The sequence below is a fragment of the Salminus brasiliensis genome, chromosome 1 (assembly GCF_030463535.1).
Source record: "Salminus brasiliensis chromosome 1, fSalBra1.hap2, whole genome shotgun sequence".
Lineage (NCBI taxonomy): Eukaryota > Metazoa > Chordata > Actinopteri > Characiformes > Bryconidae > Salminus > Salminus brasiliensis.
Genome location: NC_132878.1, coordinates 90,917,831 through 90,940,701, shown reverse-complemented (window position 1 = coordinate 90,940,701; position 22,871 = coordinate 90,917,831). Strand labels below are relative to the sequence as shown.

At 42.8% G+C, this 22,871-nt stretch overlaps 1 protein-coding gene across 2 annotated transcripts in view; it reads right to left on the bottom strand.

Moving 5' to 3' along the window:
- Window positions 1–22,871, bottom strand: part of otud7b (OTU deubiquitinase 7B) — a 64,654-nt gene that overhangs the window by 14,748 nt on the left and 27,035 nt on the right. For both annotated transcript variants that reach the window (XM_072692378.1, XM_072692379.1), the window contains exons 2-5: window positions 5,320–5,502; window positions 3,120–3,290; window positions 1,428–1,658; window positions 1,219–1,320 (exon numbers count right to left, since the gene is read on the bottom strand). In XM_072692378.1, the coding sequence (XP_072548479.1) occupies window positions 1,219–1,320; window positions 1,428–1,658; window positions 3,120–3,290; window positions 5,320–5,404 (589 nt within the window). In that variant the 5' untranslated portion in view covers window positions 5,405–5,502. The remainder of the gene's footprint in view (window positions 1–1,218; window positions 1,321–1,427; window positions 1,659–3,119; window positions 3,291–5,319; window positions 5,503–22,871) is intronic.

The window sequence follows — 22,871 nt, the reverse complement described above, 5'->3', positions numbered from 1 at the left end:
ACAAAATTGGATAGACTACTTTCCATTATGGCAAAAACGCCACCACCTCAACCAAGAGAGCATTCATGTATAGCTTAGACCCTGTACACACCTGGACACTTTCTGTGACAAGTATTTGGACTGTATCCTGAGGAGATCATAGCCACATGCATTAACACTGAGAAGTCAAATGCGTCTCTGGTCAGTCCGACTGAAATCCAACTGCTGTGTTGGATGAAATATGCAAATTCGCTGGTTGCTCTCTGTAATTATTACTGGTGTTTGGGTTGTACTGGGAGGGGTTTTGTTGGAAAATGTGTGTTGGAGAGACGGATGTGTTTACACTGCAGTAACACAGGCTGAGAGGCCTCTCGTGCCTTTCAGACCACCTCCTGAAGTGGTTTGAGGGATGCGATTTGTATCTGGTTTAAAGGCGTCTTGGGTGTGTTTACACTTGCATTTTTGTGTGGCTTGACCTTATCCAGATACAATTATGATCCTCTAGATGAACCAGGTGTATGTCCAAAGCTCAGTTTGAGCTATGTTTAGAGATGTAGACAAAGTTTAGAGAACTAGACAAAGACAAACTATTCTTTACATTGTTTTGTTAAGATGGTTAAGTAAGTGCAAAATGAGGGTGACAAAAATACTGAATATTCAGAGTCTGAACAATCGAGATGAAAGATTTTGTCTATTATATCAATATAATTACTTACATATACAGGGTTCATACACCAATTTCAAATTCAAGGACTTTCCAGGACTTTAAGTACCACAAACAAAAATTCCTAGGACCAAAAATTTCCCCGTAATTTGTTTACGGGTATGTTTGATCCATGCTAGTAGATGAACAACTGTCCGGGCTAACAACATAATAATGCACGTTCATGATACCACAGCCAAAACTGTGCATGGTCATTTGAAATACGAGCAGTGATTGGTCATTTTAATGCAAATTTAAAGCGAATGGTCATTAAAACATAAAAAATTACTACAAAAGTAAAAAAAAAAAATTTATTATAAAATGACAACAGAAGCTCATTACTGTACTTTCCATTTAGTACAGTAATGTAGGATTTTAGCATGTTCATTTGTTCATGACTTTCCAGGTTTTCCAGGACCTGTACGAACCCTGGTATATGAATAAATCATGTTCTATGCACGGAAGTCTTTTGTGGGTTTAACGTGCATGTTCTTAGCTCATCTTTGTATGTGTTAGTGGACAGACCTTACACTTACCTAGAGAGGCAGCGTGGAGGAGACAGTTTCCATCCCCACTAGTAGCCAAAGGCAACAGGCTCTGATAGCCAGACCCCAACTTCGTCCACCAGTTCAGCCGGCCTGCACACAAACAATATTTTGGCTCACGCTGTGTTTGACCACCTTTCGATTTTTTACCCAGCTGCTACTGCACAGAAAAAAAAACACCCTCCCCAGATGACACTGACCGGCATGCTCTAGAGCCACCATCATGGACTGCTCAATGAGGTCCCTTTCAATGAAGCTGCGGAAGTCGTCCCGGTAGACTGTGAGGTCGGGCAGCTGGAAGGTGCAGAGGGGCGTGTCCAGGAGTGGCTCAGTGTTGCCGCTGCCGCCTGTGCTGGACACGTGCGAGCGGGCCAGGGACACGATTGTGGAGCTGGCGTGGGAGATCCCCCGCGACAGTCGCTTCTCCGTGGCTGCAAATCAGTACATACGTACATACAATGGGTCATATTTCTCAGTACCAGTTGTGTGCATCTAGAACCACGTCTACCATTCTGGTGTATTAGGGGTACAACCAGCCCCCAGTCAACACCTCGGTCCAGCATGTTCATTTAAGGCTCCACTCTGCCAGGTCTAGGGTCATTGGTGGATTAGGCAACCCTATAAAAGCAGCTGTTAAATACCTCCGTATTGCTGGTCCACGTAGGTGTAGTCTCAATGTCTACCCTAAAATCCAAATACTTCTGTATACGCATTGGCATCAGAAGATTTGTACTTGAAAAAGTATTGAATATAATATTGGAATTGGTCCACAATAGTACCTTTCTAATGTTGTTAGCTGTGTGTTTCTTCCTGTGGGTTAGTCGAGTCAGTGTTTGAGTAGTTTGAGCATGATGGCCTACTAAATTGTTAGTAGTTTGTAAATATCGGATCAATATTGGCCAATGTCTCTACTGTCCAGGGAAGGATTTCTCATAGATTTGGAGCATTGCTGTGAGGAATTGATTGCATTCTCACCACAGCTCAAAACTAGAGAGTTTAAAGTCAAGAGGTTTGTGTTTATCAGCTCCAGAGAGTCCCATTTTATTGGCAGTACTTCTCTACAGGGACTAGACAAGCTCTGTCTCAGCACTTACGGAACCATACATTGAAAAAGCAAGGGAAAAAAATGTATAATCCAATCCATTACCCTAAACTATCACATAAATGCATGGTTCAAGCCATAATAAGCTGGAATTCTAGGCTTCATAACTCAGGATCAGTGTAACTTACAGACAGATGCACTTATTAAAACCATGTTTTTATAGTCTTTACAAGCAAAAAATCCACTTGCAGGCATGTTTTGCAGGCAATTTATGATCAGAACATGGTCGAATTTAGACGAGTATCTAAATTCTGTTAATATTTACAGCTCAAAATATGTAAATAACATGGCACGTGCAATTTTTAGGTGAATAAAGTAAAATTTGCTGTATCGGTATGGGCAGATACTTAAGATGGTATGGTGCCATCCCTAAAACACGTGTACTATGAGTGCTGAGAGTACAGGTGAGTTTTATTCAACATATCACCCACTGCACCGCACAAAATCTAATTATCCAGCAATAAGCACACTTTCAATGCAGGGGAAAAAGTAATATTTAAGTACTAAAATATTCAGTACACTCAGATAAAAGCTTATTATGAGCATATTATGATAGTATTTGTAAGGATAATGATCCATACCATTTTGTCAAACCCAATTTGTGCAGTATATAGGAGTAAGCTGCCCTACTGAACACACACTACAAGTACTGTCCAACTAAACCTTCATGCCAAAGCGTGCCCAAACCACCCCTCTGATATTTACAGAAAGAGAGTTTGAAGCAATGATGAAAAGTCTCAATAGAGAGCTGTTTTACACTGGCAGGCAGCAGGGAGCAGTGTGGCTGTACCTTGCACCACTTCATCCTGCCGGTGCAGGAGTGGCCGGCCCACCCTGGCCATGTCCTTCTCCAGCGTGGTCTGCTCCCTCTCCTCCGGAAATGTGTAGGACAGGCTTCCGGCATGCACCTGCCTCAGCTGCTCGAAATCGCTCAGGGCAGCAGTCAGGTCCCAGTTCTTACCTGAGGAGGAGAGAGAAAAGCCCTGTTCATCTTTAACCGTCAGATAACTAACCCTAGTGTTTAAGAAACTGCAGGACAGGCCTGCGCGAGCGACGGGGGGGAGGGGATGGGTGTTTGAACATTAACCGAATGTCAATACGTCCGGCGCGCTGGTGTCTGATCAAGTAGCGCTCTGTGGTGCGTGCGTGCGCTGCCTGTGCATGCTGCAGGACAATATATTTTTAAACTCATATCCTTATCTGCAAGGAGCGTTGCTAGGCAACATGCGTCGGGTTTGTCCTGGCTTTACCTCACTGCGTACATTCAGCTTGGAGGACTCATCTGCCTGGCTTGTGAACTCGTACATGTAGAGGAATTCACTTGCTAGACACAGGAGATGGACTGCAGCGGAGTTTGCCCCACACTGGTTTACTCAGATCCGCAGAAGCTCAATATGTGAATGTAAAGCTGCAGATGTGAAAAAATTAGGAGACCCTAATATATATATATATATATATATATATATATACACACACATCTATGGTTGTTACTGGTTTGTGTGGCACAAGATAACACCACTGTCAGTGAGCCACCACACCATGTGGGAGACTGGGGTTTCATTCCCGGTCTGGGTGACTGTGCTGCGCTACACCAATAAGAGTCCTTGGGCAAGACTCCTAACACTACATTGGCCCTCCTCTGTAATACGAGTAACCTTGTAAGTCGCTCTGGATAAGAGCGTCAGCTAAATGCCTGTAATTGTAAATTGTAATTGTATACCTCGTGCAGTATATGTATGTATACCTCGTGCAGTCTCTTTCTGATAGAAGATGCCGTACTTAGACATCAAGAGCAATAAGAGATACCTGTAGGTCCCGTGATGGCATTTTAGGATTGTTAGAGGCTTCTTTACACATCCTGTGGTCTGCTCTTGGGCTGAACTTGCTAGGACGGCCTGATCTGGCCATGTTGGCAGTTGTTTTGAAATGTTCTCCGCTTGTAAATGATTTGGCAGACAGTGGGACGGGTGATTTCTAACTGTTCTGAGATGTTTTTAACCCCCTTCCCAGACTTCCCAGACAACCGTCTTTCTGAAGCCTTCAGAGGGCGCGTTTACACCTGTTGTTCACATGCGTTATATATCTGGATAGTATCATCAAAACTGTCCTGTGAACAGGTTGCAGTAATGGTGGGGGTTCCACAGCGCTGTGGAACAACAGACGGACTGTGTAAACCACAAGGGAACAAACTCTGCAATAGGGCTCTCCTCTAATGGGAATTAAGCATGAGCACAAGGGTGCACACACACACGACAGAGAGCGAGAGCAAGGGAGATAGAGAAGGCTAGACCAGCAGTGATCTTTACCCATATTAACGTTCATTTCTGACAGACGTATTTCTACTTGCTTGACGAAATTCGACCACAGAAAACGTTTTCCGCTTATACTTGTATTATATGTGGGCAAGATCAGTCTCTGACCCCCTCCGAATGTAATCAGATCACTGGCTTTTCATGCGGACAAGCAAAATCCGAAAGTGATAAGATCACCCAAAATGCACGTTAACGACAGGTGTAAACAGGCTCAGAGAGCGCCTTGGGCTCCTTCAAGAAGACCGGCTCCTCCAGAATCCTCACTAACCATGTTCTAACTATCTGCAGCTGATGAGCTGCACATGATTCTAATTTCACAAGGAAACCACTCAAGGTCAGGGTCAGGAACCACTGCTTTTGACTGTCTAGCAACAGGAAACCTACTTCCTAGTGTTGCACTAGTCAGAAAGGTCATCAACGTGGCACAGGAGGGGCATGGTTGAGCAGAAGGCCTTTTAAGGTTACCCAGGAAGTAATCAGGCGGTGGGCTTCAACTGTGTGCGTTTTCTGGTGGTCTTTATAAGTGTGTTGTAGTATGCTGTTGGAAATCGGACCAAGAGAGCAGTGTTTAAATGCTTGAAGCAGCTGAAAAGTCGAGCCTGCTTTATTCCAGTGCCATCATCCCCTTCCTATCTAATGAAGAGCAAAGTATGGAACCGGGGTCGGCCTCTCTCTCACCCTCCAGCAGGTCTCTGGCCAGTCCAGGTTCGGCTCCTGTAGAGCGGACAAAGTCGGACAGGACTGCGTCCATATCCAAGGTCATGTGATCATGAAGTAACAGCGCTGCAGGGGGGCATCAGGGCAGCGAAAAACACAGGAGAGCGAGTCTCCCTCAGAACACCACCACTGGTACCACCACACCTGCAAGGGAGAGACAGAGACAGAGACAGAGACAGAGAGAGAGAGAGAGAGAGAGAGAGAGAGAGAGAGAGAGTCAGCCCTCATTGACCCCATTCTCAGGCCTTGGCACAGCATGCCATGTGTGTGCATGACTGGAGCTCCACTGACTCCTTTAGTCACATGTCTCCCCCCATGATCACTATTGTGGTGCTGTAGCTTAGCTCAATAATAAGAGTCTGTACTGTAGAAAAACATTTACAGAGATTTTATTATTAAAGATTACATTTTTTTAATTTATATAATTCTATATAAATATAACAGAACATCTAAATCATAAAGTCCAAGCAAACAAATAAAATGTAAAAGTTATGTTCATGAAGTTAACCTGGAGAAAAATGTAAAGCAATACAACTTTAGAATCATTTTTTTTAAAGATGATCCGATTCAGGGATCAGGATCTGGGCTTTTCCAGGCATATTTTAATGGATCAGGTATTGGTTATGTTAATCCCAATCTAAATCTATTTAACCATAGTGTTCAGAGAGCCATCTGCTGTCCTAAAGGCATCATTCGCAGTTAGCAGCAGTGCGGACGTTCTCAGAAGGTAAATAAAGAAGTTGAGGTTCTGCATTGTGGAGCTATTTCACAGTGGAACCTGAAAACAGACCATAATATCTGACCCTTTATAAAACTCTCACTGAAACGCTCTGTTTTACCAGCGGGAGAACCTGAGAACTTTTCTCTGTTTCTAAACCAGCACTGTAGAAACCCAAATCACACACAGCACATTCACCCACTATAAACCAGTTATTACACACCAGTAGACCAACAACCACAGATATCAGTCCAGAGTGTGTACCACAACACACACACACACACAAGTGATTAGACTGCAGTGTAGTAAAGGAGCTGGGAGCTGATTGGTCAGGGAGGAGTGTCAGACTGAATTATTAGATATTAAACACTATAAAACAGTGATTTTAAGAAAAATCTCTACTAAACTACATCAATCAGTCCAGAACGTCTGATTATAGAAACCGATAATAAAAATAGAGATTTTACTGAACCCATTAATCAGCAGCTCATTTTACCTAAACCGAGGGGCTAGATTATTATTTATACAAACACAAACATCAGATTGGCATTGGCATCGTCCGACAGTCAGCATTAAGGCGATGGATGTCACTAAGAGACTTGGATCAGATCGGGAGACGGGAGGGAAAAAAGGTAATTTTTTCAAATAATGTATCCATTGATTATATTTAACACTGTTACAGTACAAGTGTACAATATCAAATCTCAACATCAAACCATGTACAAACAAAAACTAAACTAAAAACTGACAAAAATGGAGATACATGGTTTTCACTAGACAGCACTGACATGAATTTGATACCATCACACAAATCAATAAACTCTGGCCTTGAGCCTACAACTGCAACACACCCAGGCCAACTTCCACAGTAGAGCACAACCTCTCTTGTATTATTGCATAATTATACAGAGCAAATCACTCTGCCTGTAAACACGTCTGCGGTCCGGTCAGGTAGACAACCTGCATTCGCTCACAGCTCAGCGGCTCATTTTATTTAGCGGTAAAAATAAATGAAACCGAAGAGCGTAACTTCTGTCCTTGTACTGTACAAGTGAGTCAGTATAATGACAAAAAAGGTACTTAAACTTAGTGCTGAACCCAGTGAGGGGAAGTGAAAGCACCAGGTGCTAATGTCAACAACAACAACAACAACAACAACAGGTGTATTGAGCTTGTTGCCCTTGTTGAGTATTTAGAGACACACTTCTCAATATTTTATTATATACACTATGGACAAAAGTATTCAGACACCTACACATTATATCTATGGGAGCTTCTATACAGCATGATATACCATTCCAAACTCAAAGGCATTAATAAATCTGGAGCTGGTCCCCCTTGCTCTGCGCTCTAACAGCAGCAGGTCTGGAGCTCTGCTGCAGTTACTGAGTCAGTTGGAGGCTTTTCTGCACTCTGCTCTGAGCTCAGCACTCGGCCCTGACCCCGCTCTGTAACTTTACGTGGTCTGACAGACACTCGGTGGCTGAGCTGCTCTCTGTGAGCTGTTCCTCCTAAACTCTTCCACTGTTCAATAATAACACCACTCACAGCTGATGGAGGAAGATCTAGGAGGGAGGAAATTTCACCAGCTGACTTCATGGCATCCTATTAGAGAACCACACTGGAGTTCAGTGAGCTCTATAGAACTGCCTATGCTTTCACTAATGTGTGTAAAGGCAGACTGCTTGGCCAGGGGCTTGATTGAATGATTTTATACACCTGTGGCAACAGGACTGAACAAAACGATGGAATACAATGATTAAAAGGTGTCCCGATAATTTTGTCCACATAATGCACTGACAAAATCATGGAAAGATGGTCAGTTTTTACAATATCTTGGTCAAATAACTCTTAAATGACTCTCAGGGTCATTAAAGAGTAACTGATTAACTCTGACATTCCTATGATCCGTGTATTGAACCTTCTCTGAAGCTGGGACTCTTACTGTACTCTCCAAAGGGCTGAGCTCAAAGGGAAGGCCAGGTGAAGAGTCCGGACACGATGGCCCTGGAGCGATGACTGGAACAATGCTAATATCTATAAAAGAGTCCACTCAGCTTGAGCACACACACACACAATCACTGGGCGGCGATGGATGTCACCAGCAACGCAGCTATGGCAACTAAAGATTAAAGGTTCAGCAGAGCAGGTCTATCAGCACTGACAGAGTAGAAGAAGCATCAGCAGGTCAGAAGCCAATGGCAGCGGTACGCAGGCCAGAGATGATGAGGCGGACTGCAGGAAGTCATTAAAACTGCAATCTAGAAGGTCACCAAACATGGAGAGCAGGGTAAACTGAAGGGATGACTGCACCCTTGAAGTGACATCATTCACCACAGAAACCAGTCACGTTCTGCTGAAGCTCATTGATCCTTTCTGATGGCCAGAGGTGGCAAATTCATCTCCTGCATTTTGTTCCAACTGCCTGGGCACTGAAACCAGTAGTAGTTGTTCTGCTGATGCTCTCTGGATAGCCAGAGGTGGCAAACTCTGGTCCAAAAAAAATCTTTTGTTCTTCTGCAGTAATTCTTACAGCACTGAAGCTCACTGGTGCTTTCTAATAACCAGAAGTGGCAAATTCAGGTCCTGGTTTTTGTTCCAGCTGCCTGGGTGGCCCTGCTGCATTTATTAGAACATCACTTAAACCAACAGAAGTTCTGCTGAAGCTCATTGGTCTTTTCTTTGATGGCCCAAATTAAGGTCCACAAAGATCCACCTCAGGATCCACCTCGGGATTTTGCTTCGACTACTTAGACAGCTCTGCTGCAGCAGAGTTTGCCACGTCTGACCATCAGAAAAAGGCCAATGAGCTTCAGCAGAACTTCTACTGGTTTGCAGATGTCACCAAACATGGAAAGCTGGGCAAACTGAAGGAACGACTGCACCCTGGAAGTGACCTCATTCTAACAACACTGAGACCAATAAAGTTCTGCTGAAGCTTAGTGGTGTTTTTTCCTGTTGGTCAGAGGCGACAGCTTTATGGCCTGAAAGTAAAAATCCACCCCAGACTTTTGCTCCAACTACCTGGGCAGCTCTGCTGCAGCGGTTCTAACACCACTGAAACCAACAGCTCTGCTGAAGTTCTGCTGAAGCTCACTGGTCTGTTCCAAACAAAATCCTGGGGTGGATTTCTACTTCCTGGACCTGAACCTGCCACCTTTGTTGACGGCAAGGTATGAGTGTCCAACAGCGTCTTCTCCAGCAGCTTCCGCCTCGTGACTCATACCTTCTCTCCTCCTCTCCTCTCACTGTTTTTTTCCATCATTGTCGCTCACTCTCTCTCTTGTGCTCTCTCCCACTTTCACTCCCTCTCTCCCTCTTTCTTCTAAGACAAAAGGCATGCAGCTAGCCGTGTCGCGAAGAGAAGAAAGGTTCCATAAAGGGCCTTTTCAGCGAGGGAGCGCTTTCAGACGCTGCTTCACTCTCTGGCAGCTACTCCAGTACTGACTTCTGAGAGAACAGAGAGAGACTTGCAGAAAACTGCAACCTCTGCCAATTCAGTGGCATCTCAAGCGTGCGCGCACACACACACACACACACACACACACACACACACACACACACACACAGAGAAACCCTGAGGCTTGGTGTTATACAGTGTTTTATGTAGGGTCAGGGTTATATCCTGCATAAACACTTTTCACATGTAAGCACCTGTATGAAATATGTCCCATAAGGCAAGACAACCATATTTACCATTAGGGTTGGACACAGATGGAATTTGGCCTCTGCCTTTAATCCATCCGTGCAGTAAACACACACACACACACACATGTGCCCAGACCCGGCATTGCTGCAGCACCTGGAGAGCAGAGAGGGTGAAGGGCCTTGCTTAGGGGGCCTAACAGTGGCAGATTGCTGAGCCTGGGTATCGAAGCCACAATCCAGCAAGCGAGATATAGATACACATACACACACACACACACACACACACACACACACACACACACATATATATATACATACACACACACACACACACACACACATATATATATACATACACACACACACACACACACACACACACACGCACACACATATAAACATATATATATACATACACACACACACACACACACACAAACTTCACATCACCAATAGAACAGGTCACTGTGGGGTTTAAAGCCCTCTAGCATTAAGCGTTGGAGCAGGTGAACGGTGTTATCAGGAGTAGGGCTGGGCAATATGACGATATTTTCGTATTGAGATTTTGTTATCAAGATACACAATTTGCTTTTCTAAGCACATCAAGGATACTATTAGTGCTTAATAAACACTCATCAGCTGCAGGTTTCATTACAAACAGTGTGATCGTGAAAAAGTCTTTAAATATCGTGATCTAGCATTTTTATCATATCGCTAACTAGCGCTATCCAATACCGGAGTTGAAGTTCCAGAGCTAATCATTCAACATCAGTATCTCACTAATATTCTTGTGGCTGCAATCAAATCCTCACAGCAATGTTCCAACATCTAGCGTAATGCCTTCTCAGAAGTGTAGGGGCTGTTACAGTATCTCAGAGGCTATCTCAAATGTCTTATTAATTGACCCTTGACTTCAGAAGAAATGCCGGATGAGTCTGGTCAAATACAAAGAAAAGTGTACTAGCATATATAGTGGCATGCAAAGGTTTGAGCACCCCCGGTCACAATTTCTGTCACGATCTGCCCTTTCCAAAGGGCAAAAAGCTTAGGATGACAAATGTCTTCAATGTGTTAATAAGATTGCTTTTTTACTTCCTTCTTGTCCCCCTGTAACAGGATTCCTGTGCCACTGGCTGCAACACAAACCCAAGGCATGATCAATCCACACCCATGCTAAACAGTTGGAGAGGCGTTCTTTTCATTATATTCTGCATGTTTGCATGCCACTGTTTGCAAGTATTTAGTATATAGATAATATGAATAGTCTGATGCCAACCCTGAACTTTATCGAATTCTTAACCATCATAACCCCAAACAAAGGTTTTTGCCATATAATTTAGATAAATAAATAAATAAATAAATAAATATGCACCCGCATACTCTTTAGTAGTCAGTAAGGGTCACTCTGTCTGTGGTGTTTCCTGGAAAAAAGGACACAATCTAATGCATCCCATTATTCTGCGTTCCTCAATCAATACTCCAGCACAGATTTTAAAGGGGCAGGCCAGGCCAGGGCAGGGCAGCCAAGCAGCCGACTGGGGTAGAGTGACAAGCCGGTCTGCTGGGTGGAACAGGGTTGATGATTAAGCATGGGTGTTGGCCCAGTCAAGCAAGAATGTTCAAAGAAACACATAAAAGGCCTCTGGTTTTATCAAGCGTCTCGCAGTAAACGAGCTGATCTAGGATCAGCCACAGAAGCTTCCATTCGCCAAACTAAATGAAAGTAAACCTACATTAGCTTTGGGTCTTTGGGTTGCTTTGTTGCTTTTCTTTCCCCCTACTGTGCTGAACTCATACCGTGGTTTGACCCGAACCGTGAGTTTTGTGTAATGATACTATTAGCATTATTAGCATCACCACCACCCACTCATTGGTGCCCACGTCCACATATTTGGTCAAGCTGCTTCTTTAAGCTATAAAAGGTTTAAGAAGCAGGGCCAGGGCAGCTCCGTCTCCAGGCACAAGCCTGACTCTGAGAAAGCGCAGGTGCTATAAAGCTAAGCTTCGCAGGTGTGTTTTGGCTACGTTGCCGCGTGTCTCCATCACACCATGGTTTTATCCGCCAAGGCTGATTGCAACACTTAACAACATCTCGTAAAGACGCTTTAACGAGGCAGATTAGTGTGTTAAAACGCTGCCTTCTAAAAAAAGACCACGAGGCAAATAACGGCTCACCCACAGACAGAGGAAAAGGCAGGAAGACGCCGCAGCCAGGGGTTTGTTATTTAGGTCTGTGTATCTGCCTATCTTTTGTACGGCGTTCGTTTTGATGGGCTGGAACCGAACCGGAGAGGTGTTTGGTGGGGTTCAGGCTGAGCTACATCACTGCTGAAGCTGCTGAAAAGCAGCACTGGATCCAAAACAGAGGAACACAAGCAGAGATTTCTGCACTGGCTAGGCAAGCTTTTGTCTGGTTACATAATGTGTGTTGCTGCCAACACGTGGGTGCTTTGAGATGCTGGGATCACTGCGACACACACATACACACACAGACACACATGCATGCACACACACAGAAAAAAGGTCAATGAGGTCATATCCACTGCATGTGATACTAACCCACAGGAATCATACAGTAAACAGCATGGCACAGTTAATAACAGGGACGCCGATACCTGATCCTCAAGTGACCGCCGATACTGACCATCTCCATCTCTAACCTGGAGACTTTGTATAGACTTTGTCAGCTTAAAACAATGGCATTTACTGGCTCCTGAGTGGCGCAGCAGTCTAAGCATTGGTCTCATCATCAGGAGATACAGTACATGTCCAAATGTTTGTGGACACCCCTTCTAATGAATGCATCCAACTACTTTAAGTTGCACCCGTGGCTTGTCTAGTCCCTGTAGAGAAGTATAGCAATAGAGTAGGACTCTCTGGAGTACATACACATGAACCTATTGGCACCATGCTGCCTAATGCCAGGCGTGGGCTATAGAGGGGTATAAAGCCCCCCAGCATTGAGCTGTGGAGCAGTGGAAGAAATGTGTTCTCTGATATAATGGATGGTGCCCCATTCAGTACGTTTGGGATGAAATGGGGTGATGGTTACCATCCAACATCCTGTTCTCAATAACGCTCTGGTCACTGAATACAATCAATTCCTCACAGCAATGCCCCTCCTAAACCCAGTAGAAAGCCTTCTTCCCTGGGCAGTAGAGACAGTTACTCCAACAAAGCAGGATAACCTCTATATTACCCTTGGTTTTAGAAGAAACAATGGATGAGCAGTATCCCAATACTTTTGTCCATATAGTGTACTTCTATTTATACACACACTAAGCTTCAGTTAGTGGCTTCGAACTTAAAATGAATGCCTGATACTGAGTACTGACACCAATATCAACAATATCAAGTAAAAAATCCAGTATTTGTGGGCAAAATTAAAACTATAATATAAACAAAATCACTCAAAGCAGCCGTTATTAAAGAATCACAGTGGTGGAGAATGGAGCCAGATGTCTGAAAGGATGTCTCACTGCCTCTGAAAGCTACATCACACACAGATATTACACTAAATGATCACTGATATACACTGCCAATGGACTAAGGCGCTGACACTATGACCCACGGATTGTTGGTTTGAATCCCAGGTCATGCTGCGTGCCATCAGCAACCAGAGCCTTAGAGAGCACAATTGGCCAGGTTGCCCAGGGACGTTGCACTGGCAGCTGGTTGCACATGTGTGGGAGGAGGCGTGTGTCCATCTTCACCCTCCTAGTGTTGGAAGCATTACATGTGATAGGAGAGGGTACTAACGAGTGGGTTGAGTAATTGGCTAACAATCTAAAATTGGGCAGGAAAATTGGGTAAAAAAAAAAAAGGATTAGCAAGTGATGCCTGGTCCGGTCAGCTCTCCCTATTTAATCCTCACTTCTCCTTTAACGCTCAGAAAAACAGATTCAGCAGTGATGCAAGCAGGTTGAGGGTCATCTAGGGGTCGATGATGGGCACTGGGCACAGATACAGGTAAGAGCAGGACTTTAGCTCTTTAGGCAGTGCAGGAGCATGCTGACCTATCACACTCCTAAACAAACACACACACACACACTCTCGCATGCACACACACACACACATCACACCAGGGTAATGAGTCAGGGAAAAACAGCAGCAGCCAGCAGCCAGGTGACCGCACCCAGCATCTGACACGGTCCCAATGACAAAGTGCAATGAGCATTAAACGACAGCGTAGACTGAAGAACAGCACGAAGTACAGCCGAAAAACTACCACAACATCTCTCCCTGTATCATCCAATGCCTTTCATATCCAACCTGAATAAAATGAATCAGAATTGGAGACCCTAATAAAGATCTGCTTCCTTACGGGGGCGTATTTGAGTGAAACGTGGCATCAGTGAGGGTGTCTGAGCTAGAAGAGTGTCTCAATGACTGGTGGAGGTGGTGGAAGTGGGAAGTGATTCACAAAAACGTTGGTTAATGGAAATTCTGACACTTTGACCTACAACTGAATTCTGACTAATATACGTGACCAAAGACATAATTTGATTTCAGGTCGTCTAGGCTAATCCTGTTAGCTCCACCTCTGACCTGACATACAGAGAAGAGCACAAAGTATAGAAACTTTTCTTAAAACATTTCTTAAAAAATGAGTTTTCTCTAATGAAGTGAATCTGGCTCCTCAGGGCCTCCAGTGTAAATGTACAAAGCATGTCTTATTTGGAATCTCTCCCAAAGTCTGATCAATGTGTACTGGATTTCACCAGAATTGCTCTCTTCTCTATGTGGAATGGGCGGTCCTAAAAGTGTGTCAGGTTTACAGGTTTAAGCATAACTCTGTTACTGTAACACAGAGAACATGTGCACCAGTGCTGTTGTGAGTGAACAGCTAGACTTCTTCCATCCCTATCTAAAAGTAAAGGTTACACATTGTCATATAGTAGTAATGGTTAAGCTGCTAAAGCTGAACTGAAAAACACAGCAGTATAATATAATAATTATTAGAAGTATAATAATATCTCTACTAAACTAAACGAATCAGTCCAGAACATCTCATCATTACTAACAACATCCCTACTAACCATATTACCCTCTGAAATGTATTACTGATCAGACTTGTGAGAGCGAGTGTAGCGAGATCTCACTCTACGGACAGGTCTATGGGAACAGACGGCACGTGCCTTAGAACTGTGCTAATGAGCCCAGCTGGTACCAGCCGCCAGGCCCGAGCAGCAGGGGGAGATGGCTCACAGTCACTCACACAAACACACACACACATACACACACACACATACACACACACACACAAGGACTTGTCGACTCATGCTGGAGTTGACGACTCGTTGCGCACAGTCATATTCACCAGGAGCAGCATCTGTCACACGGACCCTCGGCGCGGCCTGCGGGAATAAGCCGAGCCTGAGAAAGAAAGCCAGCCCAAAGCCTCCAGAACACGTGACCCGCCACCTCTCAGTGCCAAGCTGAGGCTTCAGACCCCCTCAGGCTGCCACCAGAGGCACATCAGGTCTGACCGGGAATGGCTGTGAGCAGTCAGATCGCTTGAAGGGACGAGCATGAGCCCTGACAAGGCACCCGGAAAAAAATAAATAAATAAAAAAACACTTACAGAATGTTTTTTTGGAAGCGCCACCTCAGGGTTCGCGGTGCAGGTCATTTGCATACTGAATCCACCACAAAGCTTCAGAAGATAGAGGAGCAGCTGACACCACAGACATGTCAGACGCAGAACTTGCACAACTGGTGACTGACTAAATACTTTTTTCCCCCCACTGTGTGTGTATGTATGCATATATATATACACACACACACACACACACACACACACACACAGCACCTACATGAAATGAATGTATATAATAATAACTCTCTTCAAAATAACGGAAAACAAGTTGGATTTAATAAAGAATAATAGATTCCTTATTCAGTCAGTCTGTTCATTGGATATATGACTAGTACATATTGGTTGAAGCACATTTTCTCTAAAACAAATACGACTATTCAAAATCATCATTTTTTATATTTTGAAAACCTGGCACAGGGTGTATCTGAAGCAATTTTTGTTCCATTAATAGGCAGAACTGAACAACTTCAGGGTATAAAGACGAGGGTTTCAGCTTTCATTTGACACCTCCCTTTTGCGTGCGTCTAACAAAATAGGAAAGTAATGGATAATCTCTGTAAAGTAATCTCTGAACGTAGGAAACCATTTCTGTAGGCGGTGCCGTGGAGGTAAAGAGGCTAATGAACAAGTGTAGGCCTGCACAATATTAATAGAAATGCAATGTGTGACAATGCTCTTACTGACAAAGAAGTGAAATGATATTAGAAGCAAGCAATTCTGCTTAAAACAGAGATCAGTGTGTTTCAGACCGGAGGTGCAGCAAGTACAGACATTATAAACGCAGTATATGATTTCTCTTCTATGTAACTTTACCATTAATGACTTTTCATAGCTGTAACCTTTTATATTATTTTGTCATTTGACCTTACTGTGCTTCTTAATTGTACAGTTCCATATTATATTTTGTTTATTTTTATATATTTTCACTTACTTTTACAGTTCATATTATTGTCTTTTATTTTTGTTCATTTTCACTTTACAGCTTCTTTAAACTATGGTTACCAGTTTCTAATAGGTATAATATTTATTTTGGGTGCACTGTTTACCCCTTTTTCTTTTTTATAGATTTTTTTTCTAGAATTTGTTTGTACAGGTTTCTTTTTCTCTTACAATTAGGTACTGCCAAATAACCCACCTGTTCGTAAACCCCCCCACCCCCCCAGCACTAGCATTAGGGTAAGGCCTCCTAGTCTCCGCTGATGCATGCAAAGCCAGCCACTGGTTTTTCCAATTTCCTTCTTTTTTTTAACTGCCTGGAGTAAAGCGTCAGGTACCCAGCTATGCAGCTAACAGATGCCTGTGTTGGCCAACATCGCTTACAAGCAATAAGTGGAGAGAACTCCATCTACCCATCTGGAGACTGCACAGCCGAATTGTGCTCTTTCAGACTCTGGCTGCTGATGGCAAAGCAGCATCGCTCAGGATTCAAAGCTGTGGCCCTAGTGGAAGTGCATTTAGACTGCTAAGCCACTCCGTGCTCCCCTTTTTCTTTTAGAAGCACTTTACGGTGCACATACGTAGGAAAGGTTTTACATGAATCAAGATTATTAGCATTATTATTATTATTATTATTATTATTAATTAAACCCACAACACGTTGTCCTGTGCTGGTCAACATCACTTACAAGCCATTGGGGAAGAGAGCTCCATCTAACCACCCGGAGAAACAGCCAACTGTGCTCTTTTGGACTCCTGCTGCTGATGGCAAAGCGGCATGGCTCAGGATTTGATCTTGTAACCCCTACGGGCTACGGGCCACAGTGGTAGCGCAATAGACCACTCAGGGCTACGACTCAGAGGCTGCCCTTTTCTTTTAAAAGCACTTTGATGCATATATGTATAAAGGTTTTAAATACATAAAGATTATTATTATTATATCAATATATTAATGTCAGTAAAACCCACAACACGTTTTCTTCTTCTCAGCCTTAACGAATCTCAATGGTGCAGAAATCGCCATAAACATTAGGTGGACCTGAAAGGCTAAAGAAATCACAGAAGAACAAAGTGAGCTATGGCCCTTTAATGACGGCTCTGTTTGTTTGCTGAAGCTGTGGAAGTATTTGCTGGAAGTGTCCAACTCCTGCTGTCTGCTGTTCACTCAGTCTGCACGCAACACCGGCCCTGAGGGGGTGTAGCTCGGCCCGCCTCTACAGAACCCAGTTGTGCTCCGAGATGTAAAGGGCCAGAGGTAAGCACTCACGTGGACACAAGCACAGGGTTCTAAACTGGGCCAAGTGCTAATACTGGCTCCTGCAGGAGAAAAGAACCAATTCCTCCAGGGCCTGGACCTGACGGAGCACAGCAGTGAGTCAGCCATGGCCCTTCCAGTCTCTGTCACCAATCCCTCCAGATCCTTCTGCTCGCCGCCTCCTCTTAAAGGAGCACGGTGCGATAGGATAGGTAGATAGGGTAGGTGAGTCAGTGGGTAAATTGGTTGGTAGCTTAGCACATAGGTATAGAAATGGGTGGGTCATTGGGTGGGTAGCTTGGCAAATAGGTAGATGGGTGGGTCAGTAGGTGGGTAGTTTGCGGTAGGTGGATGGGTCAGCAGGTAGATGGGTGGGGTCAGCGGGTAGGTGGCTGGGTAGCTTGGCAGCTTGGTAGGTACGTGAATGGGTGGGTAGCATGGTGGATAGGTAGGTGGTGGGTCAGCAGGTAGGTGGCTGAGTAGCTTGGTAGGTACACTGATGGGTGGGTCAGTAAGTAGGAAGGCGGTGGGTGGCTTGGTATGTACATAAATGGGTGGGTCAGTAGGTAGGTAGCTTGGCGGATAGGTACATGGTTCAGTCAGCAGGTCGACGGGTGGGTAGCTTGGCAGATAGGTAGATGGGTGAGTCAGTGGGTAAATCAGTTGGTAGCTTAGCACATAGGTACATAAATAGTGGGTGGGTCATTAGGTGGGTAGCTTGGCGGATAGGTAGATGGGTGGGTCAGCAGGTGGTGGGTAGCTTGGTAGGTACATAAATGGGTGGGTCAGTAGATGGGTAGTTTGCGGTAGGTGGGTGGGTCAGCAGGTAGATGGGTGGGTAGCTTGGCAGATAGGTAGGTGGGTAGCTTGGTGAGTACGTAGATGGGTGGGTCACTTGGCAGATAGGTAGATGGGTGGGGTCAGCGGGTAGGTGGCTGGGTAGCTTGGCAGCTTGGTAGGTACGTAGATGGGTGGGTCAGCAGGTAGATGGGTGGGTAGCATGGTGGATAGGTAGGTGGGTGTGTAAGCAGGTAGGTGGCTGGGTAGGTTGGCAGCTTGGTAGGTACGTAGATGGGTGGGTCAGCAGGTAGATGGGTGGGTAGCATGGTGGATAGGTAGGTGGGTGTGTAAGCAGGTAGGTGGCTGGTACACTGACGGGTGGGTCAGCAAGTAGGTAGGTGGTAGGTGGCTTGGTGTGTACATAAATGGGTGGGTCAGTAGGTAGATAGCTTGGCGGATAGGTAGATGGGTGGGTAGCTTGGCGGATAAGTAGATGGGTGGGTAGCTTGGTGGATAAGTAGAGGGGTGGGTAGCTTGGCGGATAGGTAGATGGGTAGGTCTGCAGATAGACGGGTGGGTAGCTTGGCAGATGGGTAGATAGGTGGGTAGCTTGAAAGATAGGCAGATGGGTGGGTCAGTAGGTAGGTTGGTTGGAAGCTTATTAGTATTATTATTAGTAACAATAATAATAATAATAATTATTATTATTATTATTATTATTATTATTATTATACTTTTTTTGCTTCAAACATATACTATCTAGTAAAACAGCATGGATAGACCCTTTTTAAACACTACCCACCTTCAAACTTGTCCACATTGTTTAGTAATCCCACATACTGTGAGGAAAAAGTGGTTCTGGTTACTCAAAGCAGCCCAAACTCTTACCTCTGAGAAGTCCTGTTGAATTTTTATAGACTAAATTACATCTACACTACATCAATTCATTTGTGTCAAACTAATATTTTGAGCATTTCTGGGTGCTTATTTGAAATAGATGAGATTGGTGACAGTCTATAAAACAGGCTGTTCCAGCCCTGGAATCACAAATCAGCAGCAAAGCAGCAACGAGCAAATAAGAATAACAGTATAATCATAATGAGGATCTTTGTCCAGATCATGCCACCTATTTTGAAAGCTTCTGGCTGTTCTAGAACTGAAAATAATTGCCCCCCTGTCTGTCCAGCCACTCCAGCACTAGCTGCAGTATGATTTCTACCGGGCATGATGATTATCGTACTGTTTTGTGAGGTCTTGTTTGAAAGCCTCAGTAGCAAATCCAAACCTGATGACTAAAGAACTCCTTAAAGCGAGGCCTAATGTATCTGTGAGGGATCTGATGTGCGTTTACACATGGGCTGGAGCCCAGTCGTAAGATCATAACAGAACGTTCTAGCTCTTTGAGGGAACGGGCAAAAGAACATTCGGCAGGCGAGTCAAATAAAGGTGTGACGAGCCTCGCAAGCCGCCTTAACTGCTGGGCACTGGAGTAATCAGTTTAGTCATCAGACGGATAGGATTATTACATAACCTCCCTGCTCCAGGCTCGCAGGAGAATTGGCTGTGGCTGCTGGAGATGTGGAGAGAAGTGCAGCTCTTAACCCAATTTAAAACTACTGCACTGTTGCAGCAACAGCGCTCAGCTCATCGTCAGCATGCACCCGATTCAGTCTTATTAAAACTTTTATTATTTATTTGACTGGAACACCACAAATAAAGACAGTTGGAGACGTAACAGACGTGTTCTATACTCTCTCTCTCTCTTACTGACGGCACTGCAATTTGGTTGTAGTCTTTTCTCTGCACTACCCCACTGCTGCCATATCCATACAGTTTGTATTTGTGTGTATATAATTTCCTAATTATTCATTATTAGGACCCTCAATGTTTCTGTATATGTCTGAATATTTCATTCTGCATATATGGTATATTTTTGTTATATGTAACATATGTCTGTATAATTTGTATTTCCTGACATTTAGCATGTTTCTGTACATTGTGTATATATGCAATTCTGCTTACATGGTATATTTTGGGTATATTTAGTATAGTTTTGTATATTTTGTATATGTATCTGTATTGTATATATTTGGTATATGTAGCATATGTCTATATTTGGTATTTTTTATATTTGGTATATGTCAGTTTATTTAGTACTGTACATTTAGCATAGTTCCATATATTACATTCTTGCCATATTTGGCATATTTCTGTATATATTGTCTATATGTAGTTCTGCTTACATGGTAAGCATTACATTTTTGGAATATTTAGCATATTTATGTCCTATTTAGTGATGTATATTTAGTGATTTGCAGTATATGTAGCATATTTCTGTATATGTAATACATTTAGTGCTGTATTTTTTTACATTTGTTTGGCATATTTTGCATATTCATGTATATTTAGTATAGTTAGCTCTGTATATTTAGTATGTTTTGGTATATTTAGTATGTTTTGGCATATTTAGTATGTTTTGGTATGTTTAGTATAGTTAGCTCTGTATATTTAGTATGTTTTGGCATATTTAGTATGTTTTGGTATGTTTAGTATAGTTAGCTCTGTATATTTAGTATGTTTTGGCATATTTAGTATGTTTTGGTATGTTTAGTATAGTTAGCTCTGTATATTTAGTATGTTTTGGTATATTTAGTATGTTTTGGTATGTTTAGTATGTTTTGGTATGTTTAGTATGTTTTGGTATGTTTAGTATAGTTAGCTCTGTATATTTAGTATGTTTTGGTATGTTTTTAGTATAGTTAGCTCTGTATATTTAGTATGTTTTGGTATATTTAGTATGTTTTGGTATATTTAGTATGTTTCGGTATATTTAGTATAGTTAGCTCTGTATATTTAGTATGTTTAGTATATTTTGGTATGTTTTTAGTATAGTTAGCTCTGTATATTTAGTATGTTTTGGTATGTTTAGTATGTTTTGGTATGTTTAGTATAGTTAGCTCTGTATATTTAGTATGTTTTGGTATATTCAGTATGTTTTGGTATGTTTAGTATGTTTTGGTATGTTTAGTATAGTTAGCTCTGTATATTTAGTATGTTTTGGTATATTCAGTATGTTTTGGTATGTTTAGTATGTTTTGGTATGTTTAGTATAGTTAGCTCTGTATATTTAGTATGTTTTGGTATATTCAGTATGTTTTGGTATGTTTAGTATGTTTTGGTATGTTTAGTATAGTTAGCTCTGTATATTTAGTATGTTTTGGTATATTTAGTATGTTTTGGTATGTTTTTAGTATAGTTAGCTCTGTATATTTAGTATGTTTTGGTATGTTTAGTATGTTCTGGTATATTTAGTATAGTTTGCTCTGTATATTTAGTATATTTTTGTATGTTTAGTATGTTTTGGTATATTTAGAATATTTCTGTACATTTAGTTCTGTATATTAGTGCTATCCTGCTGTACAATAATTACTCTCACCAGGCGCATTTCAACGTGTGAATGTCCCGACCGGTTTCACAAACGACAAATAAATCTTGATATGAGATGCACCAACATGGAATTTCTAAATGTACCAAAGCACAAATGCTTTACAGAGACACATGTCTGCACATCGTAATGTGCAATTACTCTTCATTTGGTACCGTTTAACATAGTGTTGGTGTCAAGACAAAACTCTTGTATCCACAAAATGTCAAGGATGAAAAAACCTTAACCCTTAACTTTAAATGTATATCAACAAAAAAGATGACATTTTGGAGCATTTCTATTGGTCCTTTTATCCAACAAAAAGAACAAACTGCCAGATAAACACTGTCAAAAAGTGAAATACGACTAAAAAATAATAAATAGAAAAAATAAAACAGAAAAAATGTATGTGTTGTAGGACATAAAACCTTATTCCACAGTATGTTAAATTCAGCAAATAAACAGAAATTGTGCTCTAAAATGTGAAGTGTATGCAAGTTCTCACTTTCCCAACTTTATTAAAGCCAGCTGCCATCTGATTAGGAAAATATCACAACACTAAATGTCATCATTATACCCAACATCACACACTGGTATCTGATCAACTACAGCATCACGGTTCTGTGGAAAAAGGTGTTCCTTATCGCACACACTAAAGAAAGAGCTTGAAGTGCGAAACATCGAAGAGTCCATTCTTCATTAAAAAGTCGTTACACTCTAGGTGGCTAACAGATTGCTCCTTCAGGCCAAGGCCGCTGCGGTTTAGTTTTATTTGCAGTCAAGTAAATGTGTTTAAGCAGTTCATTCAACAGATTAGTTTCTCCAATTAGAGCTCCCTTGCGAGTTTCGATCGATGCGTTCATTTGTTTGGCCGTTCCCCATGTCTTACTGCAGCAGAACAGTAAAATCCCTTCTGAATGACAGGAGGAACTGAGGTCAGTTTTTAAGATTCCTCTTGTTTTTATTAAATGGAACCGCAGGGGATTCCCCACCATATGTTCCCCCTTTTTATTCCCCCACATCTGAATGACTCAGTGGGACCATGACGATTAAACATGCAGCTTGGGGGCACGCTCAGGACAGAGACACAGGCAGCGGGTGGCTTAAAGCTGAGGATCTGAACCTGCTGGTCCACATTTTTGCTTTGTTGTAG